General features: G+C 42.3%; 1 protein-coding gene across 1 annotated transcript; it reads left to right on the forward strand.

Moving 5' to 3' along the window:
• The first annotated feature begins 1,618 nt into the window (after nt 1-1,618).
• Nucleotides 1,619-14,392, forward strand: larp4aa (La ribonucleoprotein 4Aa). Its single transcript, XM_070910381.1, has 16 exons — nt 1,619-2,026; nt 4,394-4,505; nt 4,889-5,047; nt 6,485-6,569; nt 6,663-6,799; nt 6,887-6,990; nt 7,080-7,190; nt 7,293-7,346; nt 7,464-7,673; nt 8,098-8,201; nt 10,229-10,456; nt 10,582-10,636; nt 10,731-10,889; nt 11,004-11,143; nt 11,258-11,468; nt 11,799-14,392. The coding sequence occupies exons 1-16, from the start codon at nt 1,910-1,912 to the stop codon at nt 12,189-12,191; spliced, it is 2,379 nt and encodes a 792-aa protein (XP_070766482.1). The 5' UTR covers nt 1,619-1,909; the 3' UTR covers nt 12,192-14,392.
• Nucleotides 14,393-14,972: the final 580 nt, after the last annotated feature.

Consider the following 14,972-nt stretch of genomic DNA (forward strand, 5'->3'; position numbering starts at 1 on the left):
TAGACCATGATTGGCTTAAAAAACTAGTAGTGATGTCACAAAATCATGCTTGTACATACACGTCTTAAACTCAAATTTAAGGTGAGCACAGATAAACTTTCCCCCTTCAGCAGGTGAATGTGAAAACTGCCTTCTAGTGTCAAACTCTGCGCATACCATTCTGCACAGTGAAGGTCAAACATCCAAGTGAAGTCACAATAAGCGAAGCACATTTTATAGTGGGGTGGGAGGGGCTTTAATATATTTACTATTACTGGTGGGAAGGGTTATGATGTCTAAATTGGCTGCAGGTAAAGAGAAGACTCCATGTGGCAAAGTGAGCGCTCTTTGCCAAACACAGGTTGCATCGCAGCCAGATGTTTTTAGTTTTAGTACAAGTTTCAAATAAAATAATATCTGGAAGTGTCAAAGGCAATAGTTTCGCAGTAAGTCCAGGTGCATGCTGCCTGTGATTATACCTGAATACCACAGTCACTGAGTTATAATATTCACCATTTGCAAACATGCTTTCTTCATTTTAAAGGGAACATAAGCAGTGGAGCCATGTGTATCCATTACACTGATAATCCAATAACATTTGTCAGTGTAATAGTGTGTGACCTATCTTTGAACAATCTTTTGGGGTTAATTAAAGTGTTTTCAGTGGTTTATCACCTGTTTCTGATTGCATCTCCAGTGGGGCAAAAAAAAAGTGATTACATCACAGCTCTCCTTTTTCTTTTGATACCACAAAAGAGGTCTTAGATAATTCATTAAACCTGCTGGTAATCACTGAACACCCTTTATGGGCATTACCATGAAAGCAGTGTATTAACTCAAACTGAAGATACCTGCTGCCCTATAAAAGGGAGTACAGGTAATTGTAGAAAAAAGAAAAAGTGTGACAACGTTTGCAAATAGAAAAACTAGTTCTACTGTAATTACTGGGCACACAAGTAACATTATACTATGATGTGTATAAATAGCCTAAATACACAACTTAATATAAGAAAAGAGGTAAATTATCAAGTTGTCTTGAAGGATGTTCAGGCCTACAGAGGAATAAGTACATGTTAGGAGTTGTATATCTGTAACCTTTTGTTTCTTACAAGTATATTGTAGAAATGTGGTTTGGGATCAGGGAATTAAACTAAATTTGCTTTTTTGGTCTTATCCCAAACCTAACCAAACATTCATATAATGGTGCCTTACAACTTTATAGGCTGGCTTGAATTATCTTTGTATATTTCAGCTTTAGAATAAAAGTAGATGGAATTTACCTTTTATCATAATAAACACAACAATAAATTCATACAGGAAGTCTGTATCTATACTTTTGACCGGGGTACTCTTCGGCACATAAATATTGGAATAAAGACTTCGTTACAGCAAATATACTGTAGAAAACTACAGTGTAAATCCGGAAAAGGAAGAGGAAATGGTTTCTGCAGAGGTCACCGAGAACTCGCGGTGGCAGCCGGGACGTCGGCGGACTGTGTGCCTACTGCTGAGGAAGGGTGCGTGTCCCCAGTGTCCGCTCCGGTCGCCCGGTTAGGAATGCGTCTCACGAACCCGGTGTGTGGTGTAATATCTGAAGAAACGCCAGCGGGGACCGTGGTCTGAGAAGAGTCATGGTTTGGCATCGCTTATACCATTAGTATCTTAGCGTGCAAGTTTGATTCATTGAGCTAGCAGGCGTTAGCCCGCTTCGTTGATTCATAGCACGCTAGGTCGTTAGCCTCAGTCTGTAGCACACCTGCTAGCCAGCTAGCTAGCTAGTAAGCTAGTTTCAGTGTGCTGCTGGCCAATCCAGTCGAACAGGAGAGAACGAGACTGACTGCTGAACCCAGCCGCTATTTTGGAAAGAGGAGGTGGTGGCAGGCGGGGGCCGGGAGAACGCGACGGGGTGGAAGTGAGTCAGGAGCGGCTGATGAGTTCAGACCAGAGCGGAGAGCCGCCGCTGCTGCAGGAGGAGGCTGATCCCGGACCGAAGACCGGTGGGAAGGACGAGGCTCTGCTGGGGAGCGAGGGAGGGTCAGGCGGCATGGTGAGTGAGGCCTTCTTTAGCTAACAGGTTAGCTGGCTGGCTAAGCGGCTGTTGCTCATTGGAGACCTGTTAGCACAGTACGCCCCCCTCTGTGTGATGGGCGATATTCATTAGGCAACAGCTAAAATTAACCCAAACCAGACATATAATAAGCTACTAAGTTTCAACTTGGCTTTGACTTTGTGACTGTTTGCGTAATAACGCTCCGATTGTGTTTAATCGCAAGGTGATATTGATTATCAAGCGAAAACAGTCTCAGACACCGCACATATGGCAGCATTTGCACGACTACTAACTTGCAACCAGTACAAGCATGTAATTTTACACACTTGTCGTTAGCCAGATATCCACTGCAGCCCCTTCAGATAGCTAGCTAACGCTAGCTTAGCCTCTGTAACGAGCAAGCTCATTAAGTAGTTTGCTGAGTAATCACTAGCCTATAAGTTAAGTTATGACACAGCTGAAGAATGACGGCAGTGGTATTTGGAGCGGAGAAGTACTGAATGAGTTGTTTTCAATTTGTAGGTTATCGATGCTTCGATTGTTGGCCGAAGGATAAACGTTCATTCACTAACGTTATCTGTTAGCTAATCGCGCTGCTAGCTAACTTAGCTAGCGCAGTGACATGCGTTGCAAATACCTGGCCTATGCTGCGCAGCGCAGTCAGCTGACATTACTTGGCTTGCCACGGCCTGTAACACAGAAGCATGTATTGTAACCATGTGTCACATACGGCACATAAATGTTCATGCTCTTTTGAATGACATCGAGGCCTAACCGTTCGGCACATCCATTCTTGTTTAATTGGTGGAAAGAAGTGTCTTGAGGCATATTGTGACTAGCAGCTGTACTTGTCAGGCCAAAGGGGGGGTGGATCTATTAGCAGGTGGCAAGTGCCAATGTCAAAAGAAGAGGCTGGTAAATTTCACAGTTACTGGCGTTTCAAAAGGCTGTCACCCAGTCCTCTTTGGATAAAAGCACCATCCACGTTTAGTTCACATCAAGTTCACATCAGGATCTGTATGCCTTAATATGTACAGTATGTGATCTATTCTTGGCCACAGATCTTTGCAGGGTCAGGGTTTCTCCTGCCAGTGTACAGCTCTTTTGATATGGCGAGTCAGATCCAGTCCTTGAATAATATGCATCAAAAGTCATAATATGGCGGTGAAAGTAATAGTTAAGTACTCTTAACATTAAGTTAGTTTGTTGTTTTATCAACATTTATTACTATACAGACAACAGTGTGGTTACTCAAAACGTTTATAATCACTCTCCTCCTGGAGGTTAACGGGGTAATAGCCTCTTTTGTTGACATGGGATCACAGGGCTCTATGTGGCACATTTCACTGTACTTCTCTGGTTTCCAATTAGATGCCATAGAGGCCCAATGGTATGCATGGGTTCCTTGCACCAGGTGATTTCACTTAGTGGCCCTCCAATATAAGGGTAAAGTAATTAGTGAAACCAGCAGGTGTAGTGATGGTTGGCTGCAACCTGCTCAGTCTTTCATGGTACGTTGCTCAAGACCACAGTTGAATTCCTTGTTAAATCGGCAAGGTTTTTTCCCTGCTGCTGCCTGGTTTGTTGACGCTTTTGTTGTAGTGGATGTGCCTCCACACACGTAGTAAAGAGGGAATGTTTACCCCTACAACAAGAGGTAAAATTTTATTTCAGTTTCTGACAAACACTCGATACTTGAGGGAGATACATACGCAGAATTGACACAAGTGCATCAGCCTGTAAAACTAAATGGTTTCACATTTGTTTGTCAAAATTGTTCTTCTATGAATTTATCTTAGTCTCTGGAGTGTTTGCCTGTTGAAACATGATTGTGGTGTAAGGCAACTAGTGTTTTATTGTTTACCTTTATATTGTCCAAGTCCATTGCCATAATTGCATCAAATTATCATGTTCCCCTTCTTGATGGTGATAGATTTCCTGATGCCATTTGAGCTTAACAGCTATTAGACAAATTTAATGCATTGAAGATGCTAGGTGCTTATTTCTCTCAGTGCACAATATTGGATATAAAAAGTATCAGTTTGTGTTGATAAGCAAATGAGTGTTAAAACATACTGTGCACTGTAGCATGTATAAAGTAGTCTGGGAGTGACTGTGATGCTAAACTGAGATGAGATGGCAAATCTGAGGTGAATCAGCGATTAAATACATGATGCTCAGCGTTGTGTAGGTCTCAATTGCAGATGAAGCACATCAGTCACATTCAAATCTGAAAATAAACTGTCAAATTGCAGCAGTCTAATTTTAGATAGACAGCTGTACATGCAAAATGTCTATATGTAAAATGTTTGATTTAGATGAAATACAGACGTCATCCTGATCCCGCTGTTGCTTGCTTTGAAGGTCACCTCTAAGGGCGCCGGTTTGAACCCAAATGCCAAGGTGTGGCAGGAGATGCCTGCGGCCCCCAGCGAGGCTGTTACCAACAGCCCTCATTGGCCCCCCTCAGACATCAGTGAGGGTGAGATGCACTTCTATCAGCCCAATTAAATATCCATCAGAAAACATAACTGATTTTATTAAAGTGTTGAAAAACAGTGTTTGCTTGTAAAACTGGTCATTGACATCCATGTCTGTTGATTATAAATATTGACTCTTTAGTCAGCCAGCTATAACACTTATATTCATGTTTAAATTACATTTTGCCCTAAGTTCTCACTTTTTAGTGTTTTTATTTTTACACTTTCCTTTCTCTACACATCTGAACTTTATTTATGTACACACACAGTTCTAAGCCAAACACTGGGACATATATGGACTTTCAAAATGGACAAGGTGAAGCAGCCCTGAGAATGATCTGCTGTTGCGTCTGAATGAAACTCTTTACCTTGTCCACAGGTTATTCTGAGCCTTCGTCTGCTGGGTGCAAGCAGTACACTGTGGGATTCACGGCCCTGGATGACAGCAGCTCCACAGCAACAGCTGAGATAGCAGTAAATGGAATGGACCCTCCAGAGTTGGGCTTTCCCCCCGCTGAGTCCACCACAGGGACCTCAGGTCAGTCACATCACAGGCAGTCGTCCCCATACACAGACTCTGACTGCCACTAAGTATTATTCTTTTTCATTACATTTTTTCATTTTTCTAACCTAAATAATAGTTTGGATGGGATATAAAATGTTTCATGCGCTGAACAAACGATATGGTCTAATATCATAAATGGTGTCCACAGCTCAAATACAACACTGTTCTGTGAATTTTGCCTCACAAATATGCTTTCCATTGGAGCACACTGATCTATACCAGTGTGTAGGTTTTCGTACCAGCTGATCACCTCAGCAGTGAGTAGAGTCTCTGGTTGAAATGAATTTTCTTAGACACAAATGCAGCCACTATAGAGCCACAAAATACACCATATAGCTGTTTTCACAGACTCAACCTGACTTGCATATTACTACTGAGGGAAACAGAATTGATGGTTGACGGTTTGATGTCACTGCCAAGTTATCCTAGTAATTGTGTGGTGAGCCTGTCCTATACTTACTGTAGTAACTTGGACTCTGTGGGCACTTTAATTTCGCCTGTACACTAACGCAGTCCAATACAACAACCGTCCATAACATCTATCCTAATGAAGTTTATAATGTTGAGTTTTTGTTGAAATGTGTAAAATCAATTATATGTTTATTATTGAGATCATACTTTAAGGTGTTGTGTACTGGACTACATTATATTGAGATGTTTCTAATTTTTTGTCCTTTTCATTTTACCCCACCACTAACTATGACCTCAATGATTAGGACTGCCACGTAAAAGTCGATGATTCGAGTAATTGTTTGAGAAGCATTTTGTTAGTCTAATCACTTTTGTACTCTTGCACATAGAGCAATGCAGGAGGAATAGCATGGCAGGCTGTAGACTTTACAAACCGAGTCTTGTCTCAAAATGACCTCACCACAAAACTAACTGTGAAGTAGAGAAGGGTAGGTGCTGACTGTCAATGAAGTCTGCTAAACTACTTTCGAACCAGGCGCTGGTTCAACGTCCTGGCTGGCAGTCCTGTGAGCAGCCCGGCAGGAGAGGCGCTCTGTGGTGCGCTAGGATTTTATAACTAAACTACGACAAGGACACACACTTTTACTTTCTGACTGTGTAGTAATCTGATGTTTTCACATCACAGATGATTACCAAAGGCATTAAAGCATGGGTGTTACAGGTCATATGAGACTAATGTAGGTTGATATAGGAGTTTAATGTGGGGCAGCTGGTGCGCTGAAGAGACACTAACCGGGCAGGGGAGTGAAATATATATTCATATTTGTAGGAAAGATGTATTGGAGAAAAGACATCAGTGATGTTGAGTGTTTATAAAAATATGTAAAGATAAGAAAAAGAATGAACCACAAGTATGTGACAAATTAATATACAGATAAAGTTGATATAGAAGCATGTTGTCACTTTTCTTACCACTGACATTTTGTTTTTGGTTCTCAGTGGATTCCAAGACTGAAGAACAGCCGATCTCCTCCGAGAATCTACGAGAGTCTCTGAAGAAAGAGCTGGAGTTTTATTTCTCTAGGTAAACGCCAAACCACCTTTTTATGTACTGTGGAATTGTCATTTCAAGTCAAGAGAAGGCTAATCTACATGGATTTGTCGTTTTGTGATGCAGAGAAAACCTCTCGAAGGATTTGTACCTGATGTCCCAGATGGACAGCGACCAGTTTGTCCCTATTTGGACTATAGCCAGCATGGAGGGCATCAAGGTCCTCACTACTGACATGGACCTCATCTTGGATGTGTTGAGATGTAAGTGGAAAGTTTAAGATGGTGTATGTTGAAACAATCTGCATACGTCTGATGCGTCTAGATTTAAATACCCTGAATTTCCCTCAGCCTCTCCTATGGTACAAGTGGATGAGAAAGGGGAGAAGGTGCGTCCAAATCACAAGCGGTGCATTATCATCCTGAGGGAGGTCCCTGAAACCACGCCTGTTGAGGTAAAGCTAGCTTGTGCAAGCACTTTGGAGGCATCAAATTGTAGTTGTTTACCTGACATGTGAGCCCATTCTTTGTATCTAATTCACAGGAAGTGGAGTCACTGTTCAAAAATGAGAACTGTCCAAAGGTGATAAGTGTTGAGTTTGCACACAACAACAACTGGTACATCACATTCCAATCCGACACGGATGCTCAACAGGTAATGCAAAGTCAAATTGCACTTTTCTTCGCACTGTGTGAAGTATTCAGTAGATACGCTGCACCATGAACTGCCTCATGATTCTCTCTTACGCTCCCCCAGGCATACAAGTACTTGAGAGAGGAAGTTAAAACATTTCAGGGAAAACCCATTATGGTGAGTTAAATTAAAACTCCTTTGTCATCTTGGAAAGGCCCGTTTGTGAAGTTGCATTTAGTCATTTCAGTCTTTGCTCTTTTCCTGAATCCCCCCCCCCCCCCCCCATGCTGACAGGCCAGGATAAAGGCCATCAACACATTCTTTGCGAAGAATGGCTACCGTAGCATGGACAGCAGCCTGTACGCTCAGCAGTCCCAGAGCCAGTCCCAGTACAGCTCTCCACTCTACATGCAGCACGTCTACCCCCAGCAGCAGTACCCAGTCTACGGCATCGTACCTCCCACCTGGACGCCCTCACCCACACCGTATTTTGAAACTCCTCTGGTGAGACACGCTGCACCTACACTGCTATGAGACAGTCACACTAACACGAACCTACTCTGGAATTCATCCCTCATTTCCCAGTTTTGTTTCCATGTGTCATCAACATAAAATGTGACAAAAATAATTCACCTTGACAGCCACAAGTTGTGTGCCAGCAGTAGCTGGAATTCCCCGTCACCCAAAAAAACCCGCACACTTTCTTGTTGGTTGTCACCTTGTTGGTTGTGAATTCAAATAAGTCTTTCCCCTCTCTCTCCTTCAAATTTGAATTGTCAGTAGACATCAGCACACAATATTTTGCTTAACAATGAGTTAGTCAAAATATTCATTATTTTTCTAAACCGTATATTTCTTTTCAGGTCCTGTGGTTGCTACTGAATAAATAACTGAAATTAATTTTGTAATTTTTTTTCCCCTTACGCAGGCACCGTTTCCCAACAGTAGCTTTGTGAATGGATTTGGCTCTGCAGGACACTACAAAACTGGCTCCAATTCTCTTAATATCACTCGCCCATTCAACAGAAACCGGTAAGGACGCCTTTTTCCCGATTAAGTATTTTAATTTGTTAGTTTCTTCTTAAATCTAAGTCTGGTATTTGCATAAACACTCTAAATACTCTAACTGGAATGTTTTACCACTTGTGTTTGCATGATGTTAAACATCAGAACATGTGAACATCAGATCATCTGCGATTTTTAAATTTTGTCTAAAGATAATGTAACCTTGCCAGGGAATTGTTCTTCACTCCCTGTCTTTTTTACTGTCCCCACAGTGTCCCCCTCTATTCAAGAAAGAATGTAATAAATGCCTTCAGGTACCACTGTTATACTGTACAATCAGCTTCATTGCTACCCTCATCTCTTACCATACTGCCACAGCCAAATGACTAAATGCATAATGGTGGCCTTCATGCCTTCTGCCAGTCAGAGTTTCATAGCGCATAATCCTTTACATCAGTGTGATAAATGTTTGTTGCCAGGTAATGGACATCCTGTATTTGTCATGTCATTTGATAAATGTAGGTTTGCCTCCTACATGGCAGCAGCTGCTATCTGATTCTGAGCAATTGGATTTTTATGGCCACCTTGGCTCCAAAATATCCTCTTTGCTGTATTACACGTAACAGTTTCTCCCCATAACAACTAACCATCCATTTTATTTGTTCATTGTTTTTTTTTTAAATTTGTTTTACTGCCGCTTTCTTCGTCAGTGATTGTATTGCCATGTGGTGTTTTATGCCATAACAAAGAACTCCTGACAGTTTGCGTTTAGGTCAGCTGTCGAGCTTTAATCCCAATGCTTTAAATCTTCCACAAAAAGATGACAACTTTGCAAGTTTGTTCATGCACTGAAAAAGCAGCTTCAAGAAATATCTCGCTGGATTCTTCTGACAGTCAGACCCAGTGATGAGATCAAGATGCGCATAGAGGGAAACCAGGGAGTGGAGTAACTGGCTTTGGTTCTCTCTTTGTCCTCTGCATCTTTTTTCCCTGTTTCTTTCCTTTCTCTCTCTATCCTTCCCTTCCAAAGTCAAGTGCTTCACCCCCGTCCCAATGAGCGTTCAGATTATGAGATCTGAGGGTCAAAGACTCATGAGAAGATCAATCCACGTGAATTACGCTGCCAGGTTTTAGACGAACCGTATACGTCTCAAAGCGTTGTTTGTGGTGCATTAAAATATTAGTAGTCTGTCGCAGTCTGACATGGATTGCCAACATACAGAATGTTGACATCAAAGGTCACTGTTTCAAACAATCATGAGCACAAATGTAGTCGCATGTCTACACATTCACCCTGAGGATACAGCATGCTGTCTTATCCTTCCAGCAAACGGGTGCCACCAGTGTTTCCTTTGAACTCATTTAGCTGTATCAGCCTCCATTATCTATAATTGTTGATGGACTCCCAACAAATAACAATTAGGTTTTTTTTATAAGCATATTACTGTCCGTTCCAATTTTCATCTCACAACCACCATGATTACAGTGCAGTTTTCTTATATGTAATGGCATTAGTGTCCAAACACAAGCTCCACTTAAAGGACCATACAGGTAGTTTAACATGGTCTAGCCCATTAAATTGGCTGTAACAGCTACTGAACATTTTCTGAAGCATTAAGATATTAAAAGCACTCACACACTTATGAACAGCATCGGTAAAGTAAGTTATGTCCTTCTGTGTATTGTTTACCTTGCAAATGCATTTAACAAGTGACGGTAACATAACCTAACAAAATATTAAGACGATATGAGATGGATTGGAGAGATGGATTTCATCATGTTGAGATTGTTTCTAGTCTCTGCTACTTTTACTTATAGTATTAATGGCTATAAAAGCAGGATATCAGTCTGAAAAGGTTAGAAACATTAGCTACATTTTAGATAGACTTGCATTTACAACAGTATAGTCTGAAGTTCACCCTGAATGTCCTGGGGTCAAAATTATCCCCACAAGCAAAAAGCTCTACAGGAAACACTGGTTACCATTATGTCTTGAGAGTATTTTCAACTTAATATTGACCCTGCTCATCTTCACCGTTTCCCCTCCGCAACAGAAACCATGTGAAGCCCCAGGTGAGGACAAACGAGGTGACCCCAGCATCTATAACTCCTGTCCCCTTGGAAAGTCTAACTGGACTGCGCAGCCCGCAGCCCCCCGCTCCTGTCGCCGCCGCCAACACCACTAACCCGGTCCAGACAGCCTCTGACCTGAGCTCAGCGTTCTCGCATCTCTCCTCGTCTTTGGACCCCAGTGATGACAGCGGCATGGCTGGACGCGGAAGGTAAACCTGTTCTACCTGTCCGTCAATGTCTGATTTGTGCCGGACGGCAATGGCTGCTCCTCATTGGCTGTGATTTCATCAGTGACGTTGAGTTCATGTTGACAGATAATTTATTTGCATTTCAGACGGAGCACAACCTACAGAGGAACACGGAGGAGGCGAGAAGACGATCGAATTGCGGTAAATAGCAAGTTTCATGTTGTCTTTAAACTTGTATGTTGTATTTAAAGCATGAAACGTCTCGTGATCGCTCCGTTTCAATTTCCTTCCTCAGAGGCCTGTACCACTGGCAGAGGTCAAGGTTTCTCCACCCAAGTTTGACTTGGCTGCTACCAATTTCCCACCTCTTCCTGGCTGCGTGGTCAGCACACAGGGAGAGCCGGTGCTCGAAAATCGAATGTCAGATGTTGTTCGGGGTTTGTACAGGGACAAGGTAAGAGGAAATTAAGACTGACAGTTTGTAAATCTCTTGGATAAACTGCACTGAGTGTGTTGTTGAGAGGGGGGCTTCAGAGGTGTAATGTGCATGCCTCCTTGCTTTTTATAGACAGAACAAGCCAATAAAGAGGCCACTGTGAGTCCAGGTTCAGGCCAAGCCCCAGTCACAGAGGAGACCGTGGCTGTCTCAAGTCCCGCCTTGGCAGCAGCAAAATCCGCTCCACCACCACCTGGACCCTCAGCTCCTGGGTACGACTGTCTCAATTACAATTGAATTCAGGACATTTGGTACTAGGACTCAAACACCTGCATTGAACTTAAAATGGTAACTTGAATATCTGAAACTCTTTTCTATTCTGACAGTGTCACTCGTCAGGAGAAGAGGGTTGAACGGGCAGAGCCCCCAGCTCCAGCTCCAAAAGTGGCTCCACGCGCACCTGTTCAAACTGCCGTAAACCCACCCCCCTCCACACAGCCCGTGCCTAGCTCCAGGCCTCAGCCCTCTGCTGCCTCCACGCCAGCGACACCCAGCACGCCGGCCCCTGCTTCAGCCACTATTCCCACCCCTGCACAGGTGAGGATCTGGTTCTTTGTAATGATAGCCCACACTTCAGCAAAGTCGTTTTCCTGATGATGACAGCTTCTGCGCATAGAGGGAAGTGAGGTAGTGGACTGACTGGCTTTGGTTCTCTCCCTTCTCTCTACCCGTCACTCTCCTTCAATATTTCTGTCTTTTATCTCTCTCTGCCCTTTCCCACCAAAAGTCCAGAATGTTCACTCCTACCCCAATGAGCGTTAAGATTATGAGATCTGAGGGTTTGACGGTGGAAATCATGAAAATGTATGTATAAATGAGTCTGTGTTACATCTTTTACAATCGTGCTTTTTCCCTGCCTTGGTACAGGAGCCTCGTAAGCTCAGCTACGCCGAGGTGTGCCAACGGCCACCCAAGGACCCTCCCCCAGCGGCCCCTGCCCCAGCTTCCTCGAGCACTGCGTCGGGCCAGCCCTTGCGCGAGTTGCGCGTGAACAAGGCAGAGGACCCGGGATCTAGCAGTGGTCCCGGAGACAAGCAAGAGAAAGGCCACGACAGGGAGGGGGGATGGGAATGCAAGGAGAGCCGGCCACCACGTGAACGTGACTCTCAAGGCTACTACCGCAGCAATGGCCCCAGAGGCACCGGGGGCCTCAAGTTTCGGGACCAGAGGCGCCCGCCTCCCGCCCGACGCAGCTCCCCACAGGGAGGCTACCGGCACACTGGCAAAGAGCAGAATATCCCACCAGTATCGCCAAAGTAAAAACTTGATATGAATAGAAAAAAAGATGTATGAATATATACATGGATATATATAATTATATAAAAATAACATAAAAGCAACAACATTATGGTAGCCACCATCCCCCCCCTGGAACTTGTCCAAAGAAAAGCTTTTAAAATGGCAAGACCGGGACATCCAGGACTAATGGGCAAAATGACACCTGAAGAACTTTGAGTGATTTGAAAAGGAAACAGAAATCTTGTTTGGGCCTCCAGCGTTATGCTTAAAAGAATTTTAAGTGCGATTTTCCTGGAGGCCGTCTCATTTATGCTCTGCTAGGGAGAGGTGGGATGCTGGGCCGCGTAAATGGCCCTCTACCTTTTTTTTTAATTTTATTTTAACGAATAGATGTCTGCAAGAACAATATGCACTAAGAAGAAAAGAACATGCATATATGTCATGTACATATACAAAGATATCACTAACACGCAATGAGACATCAGTTTTTGTTTTGTTTTTCTTGTGTGCTTAGGTTTGCAAGTATGACTGAAGGGTTGACTGATGTCTGTGTATGCATTGATTGTTAAGCAAAAGGATTGAAGTGCTACATTGTGCTGTTGGCACTGATGTAATGAAATGGATGATTTTTGATTTTTACATCAGAGATTCAGAATCACTGTCCTGAAACTGGACAGTGTGGTCTTCTAATGTATATTAATGAAATGTGTTCTATGGTGGTATTTTGATCCTGGTTCATAATTTGGCTTAAATTGTATCAGTCAGATATCAGAAGCTGTTGACATACGCTGCAGTCAGATGTGTGGTTTTGTTTGAAGCCGAAATCCACTTTGGGGTGCTCACTGGCCTGTTAGCCTCTGTGAACCTGCTAGCCTGGTCCAAAGTTTTTCATGTTAAGTTTAATCTCTTATCTATCTGAACCATTTTGGGGTCTGACCCACTCTGGTGGCTTCAGAACATTTGTCATGTTGATAATCAGTCAGGTTCTCTGTTTACATGTTTGTTTCGGTAGTAGGTTGATGTTTTCCGAGAAAGAGAGAGAGAGGGGGGGGGGGGGGGTGGAGAATTGGTTAATGGTAAGATTTGACTGTTCAGTGCGCCAGGTGCTTTAGGTGAGGTTTGGCTTTTCTACATCATCACAGGATATCCAGGTTAAGCTTATATCTGTGAATTGTTCTTAACAATGGCATAGTGTCAAAACAAATAGACAGAGGAGTGCTGTTAGCTAAGGATGATAGCAACATAATATTTGGCAGCCAAGTCGTGGGTATAAAGAAAATTGGAACGTTTTCACGTGCTATGTGCCAGCTGCCTATGATTATAGTGTGCTAGGATAAAGTTTTGATTTTTGACGAGGTCTGCTAAATGTAGTCTTGGGGAAATTTTTTGGCCCAGTGAAACTGGATTTTGAAGAAGCTGTAGAGGTGTAGTTGCCTATGCTATATTGTAATAACCCTTCACTAGAAATGTGTGTGGGAGAATGTAATTGTTCTAGTACTGAATTTACAGAGGGAGGCTTTTGACAACAGGTTATCCACCAGATTGTTTTGTGCTTTTAGGGTGAGTTTGCTGGTTTGTTTTATTGTTTTCTTTTCCTCTTTTGTTTTTTTCTTTTCCTTTTTTTTAATTTTTGAAAAAAACAAAACAGGTTGACTTAGAATTTGAAGTTTGACTCACTGTATGTATTGCTTTTTAAATTTATTTATTTTAATTCTGATGCACAACGCTTTTCTCCCAATCTTGGTAGGCTGGTTTCCCCAAAGTTGTGTGAAATCGCATTGGCAAAATAAAATCACGCATATGACATTTATATACTGTTCGAGATGTCAGCTGAGCGAAGATACTTGATGCATTGACTTTGGGTTTAGTAATGCAGTAAACGAGTAACCAATCACTGGGGCTGTTATTTCCTTTTCATTAATGAGTATGAGCAGCTAGTGGTTTAGTATAATTAAATAAATGCACTAACTTGTTTTTAAAAAGAATCTTACTCATGAATAATGTGAAATCATTTTAGAAGCATATGGTTGATGTTGACAGGCTTGCAAATACCTACAGGAGTTGACAACCCCCCCCCCCCCCCTCTCCATATGTTTGGGTTATTTTCTGTTAATTTGGGTTGGGGTGGCAAAAGGAAATATAGTAATGGATCAACCAAGTGTTTGAGACACAATCCTAGAACTGTATGAAATGTCACCAAAAATAAATTATTTTGATTTGGCTTTCTAGTGTCACATTTCTTTCTGCTATCACGTGTTTTGTACCTACACTACACACATCAACAGATACAGCATGTTTGGATACATGTTTGTTGGATTCTAATGGTCTCATTTTCTAATGAATGTAACTGGAAATTTTCTCTCTTTCTCTGCCTGTGCCAAATAGCCATTTGTCTGCATCCATGCATGGCATATGTTGAAAGATAAACAAAAAGAAAGATGTAACTGTAATAAGGGCAGTAATGGGTGGGAAAAAAGCTAAAATGTAGCTTTTCTTGTAAAATTTGCGAGTACCAGTTGGGTTCAGTCAGGCATAAAAATGTGGGTACAGGCTGGGTCACAGTTCAAGGCCTCTGTTGACTTCTACATGGGCTATTTGAGGTGCTTACTGGGGGACTATGAAGTCACAGACCAATTATAAGGTTTGGTTAATCAATGAATTGTTTGATCTATAAAATGTAAGAAAATAGTGAAAAATTACCATTAAAATGTCCTGAAGCCCAAAGTGGTGATATAAAACTTTTTTGTTTTTCAATAGTCAGAAAGAAACAGATATTCAGTTTATCATCACGAGACAAAGAAA

The sequence above is a fragment of the Enoplosus armatus genome, chromosome 8 (genome assembly GCF_043641665.1).
Source record: "Enoplosus armatus isolate fEnoArm2 chromosome 8, fEnoArm2.hap1, whole genome shotgun sequence".
NCBI lineage: Eukaryota > Metazoa > Chordata > Actinopteri > Centrarchiformes > Enoplosidae > Enoplosus > Enoplosus armatus.